At 40.2% G+C, this 13,166-nt stretch overlaps 1 protein-coding gene across 1 annotated transcript in view; it reads right to left on the bottom strand.

Annotated features, from left to right (window-relative positions):
* Positions 1-13,166, bottom strand: part of MEGF11 (multiple EGF like domains 11) — a gene marked incomplete at its 5' end in the record, with an annotated part of 189,125 nt that overhangs the window by 38,591 nt on the left and 137,368 nt on the right. The window contains 2 exons of the mRNA XM_029085009.1: positions 2,253-2,387; positions 5,037-5,183. Coding sequence (XP_028940842.1) covers positions 2,253-2,387; positions 5,037-5,183 — 282 coding nt within the window. The remainder of the gene's footprint in view (positions 1-2,252; positions 2,388-5,036; positions 5,184-13,166) is intronic.

Raw genomic sequence — 13,166 nt, 5'->3', positions numbered from 1 at the left:
AAAACTAAACACAGTATACAGACACAATGAAAAGAACAATACACACAATAATAAATAAATACAGAAAGAGGAAGAGAGAGAAGGAAAGAAAAGCCTTCATCTCACAGAAAGAGCAAAAACTAAAATGATCTGTCAGCCTAGGTTCTCATACATGCTACACCATTATTCAGTTCCAATGCTCCATATAGAGCAGTTCAATGTAATATTTTTATTGCATCTTTAAGATGGAGATAGATAACATCACTTAAATGAAGGCTGGATATTTTACATGTACAAAAATACAGTCCTCAAAAGACTTACTTAAAATAGGAGCTGATTTGCACGGCAACATGGAATACTAATGAATCAGGAAAAGATTTGTGATCCAAACACTGATGCTGACAAAGGCAACAGGTCATACTTCATAAAAGAAATGCTTCAGTTCCACATAGTGAGAGCTAGCAGAGGGGTTCCTACCGTGTGAGCACCTCTTGTCTGAGCAAAATAGTGTGATGCCCTCCAGAAGGTCAACACAGAAGGATTACAAAACCCATCCTGCCAAAATGGGTGTTCTCATTAATTTAAGTAACCCGGTTGTGAGTTGACACAGTGACTCCCTTTTAAAGATGTAAGATCCAAATACCAGCACTTTTACAAATGGCACAAACATTTTGAAACACAGTTGTGAAGTAAGGGGTAATACTGCTTTCTTCAGGAGCAATCTGATTGTACAATGCAGATAATGATGTTAATTAGCTAGAAAAGCTCTGAAGTGGGACTCTGAAAGTCCCTGTGGGATGTCAGGTGTGTTCTAGCAGCGATCACAAATTATTATCAATCCATCCTACTACATGATTGTGAAAGATATTCATAAAACAGCTGCTTAGATGTTTGCCACTCAAAATCCTCAGCACAACCATGTCAACCTGGGCAATTTCAGAGGTTACACAGATCCCTGCGTGCACGTGCTGCTGACGGAAGAACATTCCCACTGCTGGAAAAAAGACGGCACAAGGAGATGGAAATTCAAAAGTGAAATCTTCGTTTCACTTTTTTTCTAATGGAAAAATAGCATTTTTCTTTCTACAAAATAAAGTTACATGCTAACTCATTATGACAAACTGCAACACAAATTGATTTTAATTAGGACATGAATATTTTAAAGTTAATTTGCTGGATAGATCAACATTTCAAAGTAAAACCAGAAGTGCTGAACATCTGAGCAAAAATAAAATAGTTTTCTTAAGAGGATAATTAGCCCTGGTTATGCTTTGAAATCTAGCTAACTTTTCACATAAAATGGACAAATTCACTGAAATATGTTCATTTTAATAAATTAATTGGTATAATGTTTAGTTGACTATACAGCACAGGAAAAAGAAAACATGGTTATACTTAATCTATGTTTAATGATTTTGCATAAGTGCTGTCTGCAATTTCTAACTTACTGAAAAGCAGGTCATTAAAAAGTGTCAGTTCAGTTTGTACAGGACAGTGACTTCAGGAGGGCAGTAGCCATTACAAATAATCTCTTTTAAATCTCTAAGTAGAAAATACCCACAGTAGCATGCAATAAATGAGGCTCTGCAGAATACCGTAATGATTTTGTGGGCAGTTTTAGGATAAGACAGAAAATGGAACAAATGGTTAAAAGTGGACTAACTTTCAAAGGTCCAGAAAGGTGACAGACATTAGATGGAGTTGAAGAGTTGAAGCTGCTCTTCACCTGTGAAAATTAACTCCCTTTCCCTGCCCCGTTGCAGATTGGTCTGTATCCCGTGCTTCTGTTTGGGTGCACGTGATTTTAGATATTCCCAGTCAGGTCCCAGACAATGTAAAGAAGGTTCCATGCATTAACTGGGAGTTTGTGCTTGTGTATCTGAGCTGGCCTTTATCTTAACTAGTATCTACACCTCCTGCTGAGAAAGAGTGCGCGAAGGTACCTTCGACATTTAGGATATGATAGGCTTAGCAGAAAAGAAAATGAAACCATGGGATGGCTGATGTATTTACAGCAGGTGTCTCATTCCATATTTATTTCAATAGAGAGCAGCAGATCTGTTTTATTTATGAAAGCAGGAGCACATCGTATTTACAAAAGGGTGACGAAGCACCTATTTGCATTTTACCTCTGAAGTAAGTAATTTCTTGTGATCTAAACTGCTGAAACAAGGGGAAAAAAAAGCAGGAACCTTGCAATCTGTCTTGCTGCAAAGTCACAGACACAGAAACTTAGGAAAGGAGGTGGCACCTGGGGGTCTTGGGCTCAGTACCTTGGTTGCAGAGAGTACCAAAGAATCCAGGCAAGCAATCGCAGTGTCCCGACACGTGGTGACAAGGCCCGCTGCTGTGCACACACTGAGGGCACGGCTGGCTGCAGTGGTGTCCATAAAAGCCAGGGGGACAAACTGAAGATGAAACAAAACGAGTGTCACACATTTTTCAGAAGATTTCTCATCGCTGAGAGCTTTAGAATTCTCTCTCTGTCTTAACCCCCAAACCAGTATTTCTTAATTTATAAAAACGTAATTTTGTGAACATCTGAAATTATGAGGCGGGTTGGATTATTTCATGTCTAATAAAGTTCAAGCTCTGAGTAAAACTGCACGTGTGGTTCAAACATTCACAACATCCTACCTCATATAAGTCCTTGGCTATTTAATAATACAGCTGAGCTCTTTCAGCAGCTTCTCTCTCTCGAGACACTAATTTGAGTCTCTGTAGCCTGCTCCAGCTAAACTCTTTTACAAAACGTGGGAGTTTCAGATGTTTGAGACCTCCTAAGCCACTGGCTGATATGGTTAATACCTGGTAATATATTCCAATGCTTTTGATTAAGATGAGCAGGAAAAGAAACACTCACACACATGCACAGGCAACAGAAACTCAGAATGCCATTTCCTTAGGAAATCAAACTAAGGAATCAGAGAAGGTGTATTAGGAAACACTCAATTTTTTATGTCTAAACAACAATGTCAAAAGCTGATTGCTAAACATATTAGGTGCAATACCTGTGTTCAGCTGGGACAGTCAGTTTACACATGTCATTGCAGGAGCAGCATTCATCAGTGAAGAACAGAATCTAAAAATGGTAATTATGCTAACAGCATACAAAATCACCTAATTTGCATCAGTAATCACATTGGATAGCTGAGTAAACTTGTCATGAACTGTGTGCTTGATTTGCTTAAAACCTGGATTGAAAGTATAGAATTTTTCCATAAGGTATAGGGCCAAGATTATGGCTCAGTATCTCTTATAAATGTGTTTTGTTGCTTCTAAGCACATGTAGAATGAAAAACCATCCACTGTCCAAACATTCACTGGTATAGATAAGCACAAAGAAATGTTAAATTGCAGTAAGTAACTGTAAAAATGACTTTTTATGTTTTTATTTTTACTCTTGTGATTCTCTGTTATATAGTTCTGGCTCAGTAGTTACTATATCATGTCTGTTCTATTTTTTCACTGAAAGAGAATTTTTCTCTTGGTCCGTATGTTCACAGAGGGTGTCAGGTTCTTACGCTGCCGCAGATTTCCAGCTGGAACTTAGCTGACAGGTTTGTTGATGATGTACTAGCTATAAAACAACCTGGGATCATTCCTGGAGACATTTCTGCAGGCCTAAGAGCAGTAAACTATCTTGGTGTCTCATGTAATCCTGATTACACAGACAGAACAAGCTGGCTGAGTATCATCTGCAGTACTGCTCTTTACACGATAAATTCTGTTTCTAAATTAATTTCCAAGAGAAAAATGGGAATGATTCTGAGAGGAAACTTAGCAGGCTAAGGCTCCCTTGACTTACAAAGGTGTCCTCCTGAATCCTGCAGAAGAGGTGGGAGCAAGCTGAATTCCCTGGCCGTGTGCTTACAGAGAGACACTGCAGCAACCTGAGGCAATAGCAGAAGCATCCACAGAACACTCTGCTGTCACCCCAGTGGGGAGGAAAATTAGTCCCCATTAGGTCCTCAGCAAACGTCCTCAGGGAGCAGCCCGATGACTGGAGTTGCAAGCTGGAGACATGGTTTGCCCCTTGTAGCCTACATGCCATCAGATGATAAAACTAAGCTGTTTTTTTTCATCTCAGGAAGGTCAGAAACTATTAACTTCTGTAAGTTTTGCACTCTTAGGGTTTCAAATTTATAAAACAATTTCTTCCCCAATTCCCTGAAGCTCTGAGCACTACATTTTAGCCTTGGAGAGAGGTTTTACAGCTATATAGATATGCTGAAGCACCTGGAAATTGGGGTTTATAATGGAAATGCTTATAGGCTATTAACTACAGCCATGCTAGAGGTCATCATTATAACGGCTTTAAATAAAAACTGTCAGCTACAAATTATTATTAGAGATGAGTGTGTTGTAGTGTCGAGTGTAACTGGTGAAATCAAAGTGGATATATGAACTGGGCATGCAGAATGTCTTAAAGGAAGAACAAGAGCTGCTGCAGAAAAGAAAGACAAATCCATTTCTTGTTTACACAGGAAGATGGTTGTGTGTAGTTCGGATCAGTGACTCAGGGTCCTTAAGGGGCAAGTGCAGTTTCCTAGATAAAGCGAATAAGAGGATTTTTATCTCCCAGGCACATTTTAATATGTAGCAGCAGTGCATCAGACAAGAGCTATTTCAGGCTGCTGTGTTACTCTTCCTGGCATACCAGAAAAAACTGTCTTGTTATTTTGATAGCCAATGCTCATCCACTTGTCGTTATGGGATGGGCCGTAGCTGACTCTGTTTAATAGGTATCCTATAATTTACCACTACTTAATTGTAAATCTGGTTTTGCCCAGATCCTGACAAGTTTGGTATGTAAAGGTGTTGCTCCTTCTTTCGGGTCACCTGTGACCTCCAGGTGCTGTGGGAGGCTGGAAGAAGAAACACAAAGCATGACCCAATGCAGTAGAGTATTGACTTCTTGGTCAAGAAGCACTTTTTAGGCCAGATTTTGCCTTTAGGAAGTCATGAGCTAAAGCAGCTTAGAAGTCTGTCTGGTGTCATAAACAAGCATTTCTACCTGCTTTGCTTCTGCCACCACATCTAGGGGAAAATCTTACTTCTCTGGCACAAGGGTCCTCTGTATCCTGGTGCACAGTCACAGGTGCCATCCTCTGGGGAGCAGGATCCCCCGTTCTCGCAGTTGCAGGAGATGGAACAGTTTGGTCCCCAGCGGCCCTGGGTGCATGTGTTGTCACAGTGGATGCCTAAAGACAGAAAGGCACACGTTAGGTTTCACACAGCTTACTCTGCTCATTGATCAAAGAAATGTTTGGTTGGACTGATACCTCACAGTACATCACAAAGCAAACAAGGGAGCCTGGGAAGGAAATAGCTATCCTTTCATCTGCTTAATAAAGTGAAAATTAAGAAAAGAGGTGAATTCCGCAGGTGTTAGTGGGCTTCTGTTCAGTCCTTAGCACCATTAAAGAAGCTCTGCATGTCAACTGAGAGATGAAGGTCAGGAATTGCTTTAAAGTCACAAAATATCTCAAACAACTGGTCTGGAAACAAGCAATTGATTGAAGCCTGATTACTTAACTGTTGTGATTGGAAGAGCAACAAAACAAACCAGAGTTCTGCAAAAACACGTCTACTATTTGGATTCATGAAGGTATGTCAATTCAGGTCTATGCTGTGTATTGTTCACTTCCTGGCTGACAGCACAGTGCTCTGGGGTTTTATGCACAGACCCCATATCCACCCAGAGCTCTCAGAATTCTGTGTTAATGAACCGAGTTCTGATCTAGCAAGTGGCCATATGTGGGCACAGGCTGATCATTTGCATGTTAGATGGAGACTGAGACCTGCCAATCCAGCTCCCAGTGATTCCCAGGGTTGTTGTTTGATATTTATTATTACGAAAAAGCAAAGCTTGGAAACACTAAAAGAAACACAGAGCCAGAAAGCTTAACATGAGGCTCCCGGCATTGTTTCAACTGGTTTTGTTTTAATTGGTGACTTTTAAAAACAACTTTGTGCCACAGCTTGTCGCATATAAATGTAATCTAAGGAGTCGATCCTGCACGCTGCTACTTGTCTGAGAGGCTCTTACTCTGCTGGGATAACAAACTTCAAGGATTATTATACCAATACCTGCAATTAGCAGAGCTATTTACATGATCAAGAGCTCCTTGGATTGAAAAAGGTTTGCAGGATCATGAACTAAAAGTGATATTAAGCACTGCCAGCTGCAGGGAGTGGCATTAGCAGCAGCACACTGTAGATACTGATAACAACAGAAAAAATGAATCACAGACTGGCTTGAAAATGTTCCTAACAACATTACCACACCGGGTGCTTTACAACCGCGCCACCAAGATTTGATGGTATACACATGCCCTAGCTAGACTTTCAACATGAAGATGTTCTTTATCATCCATGCACATGTCCCCGCTGCATAATGGGATAAATGCAGACAAGGGCTCCGAGAGCCCCAGCCAGAGGTTGGATTAGTGCATCGCTAAGGAGAAATACAATCCCAAGTAATTTCCTCCACCTCTGATAACTTCATCTGGATGCTACAGGTAATGGACTGTATTTGTGAAGCTGTGATCTGTACAGTCACCAAACTTTAAGGATTATTAAATCAGCTAAAAGTCATTATAAACACACTTACAGTGCAGTTTCAAGTTGGTTTTATAAATCTCTGAAGTTAATACAGTAAGAAATACTGCAGAGCCAAAAATTTCCCTTTTCTGCAGATTAATCACACAGTTACAATGTCCCTTCCTAGAAAATCTTAACTAAGTCTGGCAAAAGTACAGTTTGAAATGGGATTTCTAGTAATACATGATCATAGCTTATTTATAAAGAGGCATGGTCCATGCTGTAGAGCTTAATAAAAAGCACATTAAAATACAGTAAAAACATAACAGCTTAATAGCTAAGTAAATAAATCTGAAAAAAAAACCCCAAACAAAAAAAAAAGCCCTGCAAAAAGAGATGAGAAACATTTGTATTAGTAAAATGAAGAAAAACAGTTATTTTAATACAGTCTTCCTTACTCCCTTTGAAATCAAATATATCCTTGGATTACTTAAACAGTAAATGCTTCATGTGTGCGTTTATGTAATACATCTACGGTAGTCTGTAATTAAAAATTCATACAATAAATTGTAAATAAATGCATTTCCTATTTATACATACATATATATGATAATTTATAGTTTTGACAGTCTCAGCGCGAGCTCCCAGAAATGAAATTCAGACACCAATGTAGAAAAATGTGCATCTTTTCCTCCTGACTACAGGATTAAAAATACAACCCTCTCCTTGTGAATAGGCTATTTATAAACGCAGACAATTAAACAGCATTATTTCTTGTCTCTTTTTGGCAAAGTTTGGGGAAGAATGACATTGAGTCCTTTCTCTTGAAAGGTAGCTGAATTAGAATGCCACGGCTGTTCTTTGCAGCAGCAAAGTCCTGCCTTTAGTAATGAATAATGAGCGATGTCTTCCCGCTCCTAACGAAGGCAATGAGTCATTGTGAAGCCGATTGTTGTAACGAAATGTAAAAGGGGGGGGGGGAAGGAAACCTTCTAGAAGACACTGACACCCATTACAGCAGTTATTTATTTATAAATTTTCAGAAGACAACTGAGAAGGTGCAGCAATCAATTTTTATTACTTTATATTACTTTCAGTTAGTTCTCATGGAAGACTTTGTTTTTGGAGGCTCCTACACACATTGAATTGCAAATGTAAATGAGAAGTTAAACTTGCATCTGGACACGTATGTCTTCCATGGAATTGTGCTAAAAAAAAAGCACCTTAATTTTACAATTCCCTAACTTGAGAGCATATGAAGGGGGAGCCCATCCCTCCCAGCTACTTTACAACCGGAGATCGGAGTTAATGAAGCAGCAAACTTCTTTAACGTAAAACTTTAATATTTACTCAGGAACCTGCTGATGAACGTTTCTGATAAACAATTAGTTTTCAATTTCCCGAAATATACAAAATGCTGAAGTTGACACATCTCTGTATTATCTCACATTACAACCACAGATTCCTAATTTATGAACAAATCCCTTGTTTCACAAGCATGACGTAGAAACCAGAAAGACAAGTCTCAGAAGAAGAAGTCCTTGAAGCTGCAGGAAGCAGTTCTATACATAAACTCTATTGCCTAGATACTAGAAATTATCTTACTGCCTGAGGCTGTGGTTCACAATTGCAGATACTAGTATGAAATTACACTTCCAAGACCTTCTTAACCAGTGTTCTGGGAGTGAATTGAAAATGAAATTCACATAACTTACATAAAATTATAGTTATCATCCACTGTACATGGGCAAAGGACGTTCTCACTCTCGTGCAGTAAGCCAGAGCAGAGTGCACTGTGGCTTTTAATTCAGCCCGTGAAACAGCAGCCACAGAACCTCCATGTCCCAGTATGGATTTGGGGTACTGGATTTCCACAAACACTGTCTGCTCTCCACTAGGTATTCCACTGCCATCCTATGGGCTTCTCTGTACATGGAATTTACCTGACCAGCCCAGAAGTGGCTTCACTCCCCCTTCCCCACACTGTCTTCCTTTGCACACACAGTGAGTAGGAAAAACAGTACCAAGTGTCTGAATTGCTGGTGTGTGTGGTGTGGAAAACACCATCTGGAATGAACTTCACCCACCCGAGCAGTAATGACTGCACTCTTTTAAGGGACACCCACATGGGAGAGCTGTTCCAAGCTCTTTTTCCTCAAGGGCTCTCTTCCAGGATAGTTTACTACCAAGTGGCAAAACATCTGCTGTCTGGGACATTGGGAGTACCAGTACCTGAAGGGGACCTACAGGAAGGCTGGGGAGGGACTTTTACAAGAGCAGGTAGTGATAGAACAAGGGGTGATGGTTCTAATCTGGACAAGAGGAGATTTAGATGAGATATGAGAAAGAAATTCTTTACTGTGAGGGTGGGAACAGGTTGCCCAAGGATGTTGTGGCTGCTCCTCCCTGGAAGTGTTCAAGGCCAGGTTGGATGAGACTTTGAGCAATCTTGGTCTAGTGGCAAGTGTCCCTGCTGATGGCAGGGGGGTTGGAACTAGATGATCTTTAAGGTCTCTTCCAACCCAAACCATTCTATGATTCTGTGAGTATCTGGCATATCTCAGGCAGAGACTTTGCGAGGGTGAAGCACTTGGGTTGTGGAGGGACCTTCCAATGCAGAGCTGAAGATGGTATCTTGACAAAGAAAAGCAGCAGGGATAGAGGTAAAGGAGGAAGCGTGTCTGGCAAGAACATTGGCTGATAGAAACTTGTCAAGTCACTTATGTTGCATGGCAATAATATACATCAGTGTTGCACAGTGGCTACAGAAGTCTGGTGACTCAATATGATATAAGCTTGTGCCTGGTTTACATGGAGCAGTGTCAATTTTTATCAGATTAAGTTGGTTCTTTGTATTAAAATTTACAAATCAGGCAGTGACAGATTCAGCTATCATCCACACAACCAGCACGAAAAGGAGCAAGAAAAAGAAAAAACAGCCAAAAACTGGGATGTAAGGCATCTATTGAAGAGCTACTTCATATACTGCTTCCATTAATAATCTTCAATGGCTTCAATGAAAGTTCGTCAAAGTAATGCAGATTTATGCTGCCTGTAACTAGATCACACTGAAGGACTTTGGAGGGTGAAATTCTGGAAAGCCAGACATAAGCAGAATTCCCTTTTTTCTCTCTTCAGCTTACTTGTGCAATTGCACCCGTGCCTGGGGATTGCGTCTCTGGCTCTTAATAAAGCCTGCCGTTGTTTTTCTGCCTTGTCTCTAGATAGCTGGAAACTAATACTCCAAATACAATAGAAGAGAAAAAATGGATGGAATAAATGAGAGTCAGTGGCCTATTTTTGACCACTGCTATCCCCTTGACAGTAGCCTCTGCAGCAGGGCCTGCATGCTGTCCAGCATCTAATTATTTTTCAGGGACGTAGGAATTTGAAAAATTATAGGATGCAGCTCCCTTCCCCCCATGTACTTAAATTTGATATCTACCAGTGTTCAACTGTAATTATTTCTCTGAATAAGAACTTCAGCCTTTTCTTCTTTTTTTTTTCCCAACAGTCACAATCTAAAGACAGATGCAACATCAATTAGAAATGACAGGAATTATTTCAGCAGACTTTTGAATCCAACACAAACATTGCACTCTCCTCCACCTGTCTTTCAACATGACATGAAGTCATAATAACCCCTTATTTTTGGCATTTCAATAGCTTTGCAAAGAATTGCTTTTTATGGATAAATAGGCATTGGATTTATACAGGCAATACAGTGGAGGTCTGAAGTTTGGGGAGTCATGCTTGGCTTTGGAATGCCCAGTAGCTTTTGTATCTGGCCCTACTAATCCTTAATGGCTTTAAACTGAAAGAGGGGAGGTTTACATCAGATATGAGGAAGAAATTCTTCACTGTGAGGGTGGTCAGACACTGAAACAGGTTGCCCAAGGATGTTGTGGCTGCTCCTCCCTGGAAGTGTTGAAGGCCAGGCTGGATGAGGCTTTGAGCAACCTGGTCTAGTGGAAGGTGTCCCTGCTGCTGGCAGCGGGGTTGGAACTGGATGAGCTTTAAGGTCCCTTCCAACCCAAACCAGTCTGGGATTCTATGATTCTCTACCTGTTGATACAGCACGTGGTGGCAAAACGACAACAGCAACAATACTGCTTCAAGAGCAGAAATGGTTTTAGCTGCAAGGCTGTTTCAGATAAGGAATTGGAGAAAGTGGGCCAGCAAGCACTTGATGGTACTGAAAGAGGTATGGGAATGAATCTCAGAATGTGGTCTCTGGAATGGACTGCTCCTTCGTGTGATACCATCCCTCTGGTCTCCATCACCCAGGACTATCCCTCCTGCAGTGGTCCCTTCAACAGCTGCAGCACATCTCCCACCAAGCCCTCAGCCCAGAGGGGTTCCTAGGCATGTGGCTGTCATGCCAGGGTCAGAGACAGAGTACCCTGAGGTCACCTGGAAATCTTGCCTTCGCCTCCAAATTAATACATTCATTTCCAATACTGATTTTTATAATCATATATTCATATTTTCTTTAACTCTAATCTCTTTTCTTTCCTCAATACTCTTATTGCCGTTACACTTATGTTTTCCCTATAAATTCTATTTAAATCAGCTTGGTATTTGAGATTAGATCAGTGTGCTTTCCTAAGTAGTGAATATTTTGCTGCTTCGGTCTATACAAGGTAAAAGAAAATTAAATAAGAACATAAGAAAGAACTGTGCGATTAGCTCTGTATCAGCTGTTCAGAAGGTGTTATGACAGCCTACAAACAAGAGTTCATAAAGAATACTTGAGGCTTTTCTATCACTTTTGCATCTTCATATTTATTCCTACCTGAGGCAAACCCTGAAGTATTTGACTCAGATCCAGTCAGAAAAACCACAGCACAATTCGTGACAGCTCAGCATTGAAGGATGCTGAAGAACAAAAAGTCTGCTGGGGGAGAGCAGCAGATAGAAGAAAACATAAAGGGATCTCTCATAAAATTAAATGGAAACATTAAGAATTGATGGTTGCTCATCCAATCTGCAAATAAGCTATTTTTGTTTTTATATAGTGAAACTATTCAACAGAGATAACAGCAGCCACATTCACGTTATCTATGAACTTTTGTGGTGTTCTCAAAATGCTTTTCTAACTGTGAATTTGGTTGCAGATTGATGCGGAGAAGCCCTTACTTACCTTGCTGAGCATCGTTCACCGGTGGGCTTCAGAGGGGCAACTCCTGTGTGTAACAACCCATCAGGCTAAATGAGAGCTCCATGATCTGCTCCTAAATAATGAAGAATAAGCCTTTCCCTGCAGCCAGTGAAAAATTCTAAATTGCCTCTTCTCTCATCGTTGCATGGGCGATTTATGCACCCATTAATGTAAGTGTTTTTCTGAAAGTAATATACTTACAGGCTAATGCACCTCTGTGGAGCACTAATTGTACCCCTATTTTTAATTATCTAGAGAAAACTCCAGATATGAATCATCCAACTCAGGGAATTTATGCAATAAAAGCTTTTGAGGCAAGAGACTTACCTCACAAGAAATTGAGTAAGTCAAAATGTTTGCTAAAATTAAGGATCATCTGGTTCCCTTTGCTAGAGGATATTCTCCAGGGTGCATTATCGCAGGAAGAAAAGTTACCACTAGCAGAAAGGGAAGATCTTGCAGAAAGCAGTAGTAAAAGGAGTCAAGTCCTACGCAGACCTCCTTCACCTTCCTTCCTACTACTTCTCAAACCCTGGCCACGGTTTCAGGCCAGGAAGGAAGAGAAAGTTGGGAAAGATCCAAGCAGACCATCAGCTGGTAAGGGAGGAACTAAGTGGGAAAAAATGTCTTGGTTTTCTGGCTTTTAAATGTTCAAGCCCCCAAACTAAACCATGAGCTAAGAACAGGGCTCAGCAAGAGCTGTGGTACAACTGAATGTGTGCAAGCCTTTCGTGTTTAATAACAGTGACTGAAATTCAACCTTTTCTCCTTTGTGTAGAATGGGAAGGAAGATGTTTACAACATCTGACACTGCAAACACTTTTACCGATAAGATATATATACATTTTAGCTTGCTGGCTGTTTATTACACGATCTTTCCTTTTTCTTCTTTCACACACAGCATGCCAGCATCCAGTATTTAGTCTGCCGAAATGTTCACAAATAATTTTTCACTGCTTCTCACCCACATTTATTTATAGGTGAATGTATTGTACACACAGCCAAGCTTATATATAGAATGCCTCCACATTAAAATGGAAAATGGTTTAATATCTCTAGTGTCAAGTTTCATTTTTTTTAGAACCCATTAAATTAGCATAATCCAGGATGCCATCCAAGCTCTATCTTTTCACATAAATTTAAAAGCTGTCCTTTAATAAGTGAAAATAAGCCCAAAAATAAACACAAAGATAAATGAACTCGTATCTTCTGTGTTTATAAGACTAATATTGCAATCATTTGCACACATGCTTACTGCAGGTTCTAATTATAGTCTAAAGGGTGTGATCCAACTCCCACTGAATGAGTGGCAAAAATCCAATTGATTTCATGAAAGGTGAAATATATCCTAAATCTGGCACAGGACAAACACAACTAAACCTCACTTAGATGAGAATCTGGAGCCCCCTAGATATCTGCCAAAGAATGCACAGACATAATTAATGTCAGGACATCAATGAAGTCTTTGATATAACTTCAT

This window comes from Antrostomus carolinensis, unplaced genomic scaffold, assembly GCF_000700745.2.
Source record: "Antrostomus carolinensis isolate BGI_N321 unplaced genomic scaffold, ASM70074v2 scaffold2270, whole genome shotgun sequence".
NCBI lineage: Eukaryota > Metazoa > Chordata > Aves > Caprimulgiformes > Caprimulgidae > Antrostomus > Antrostomus carolinensis.
The sequence above is the reverse complement of the archived record's forward strand: the minus strand, read 5'-3'. Positions and strand labels throughout refer to the sequence as shown.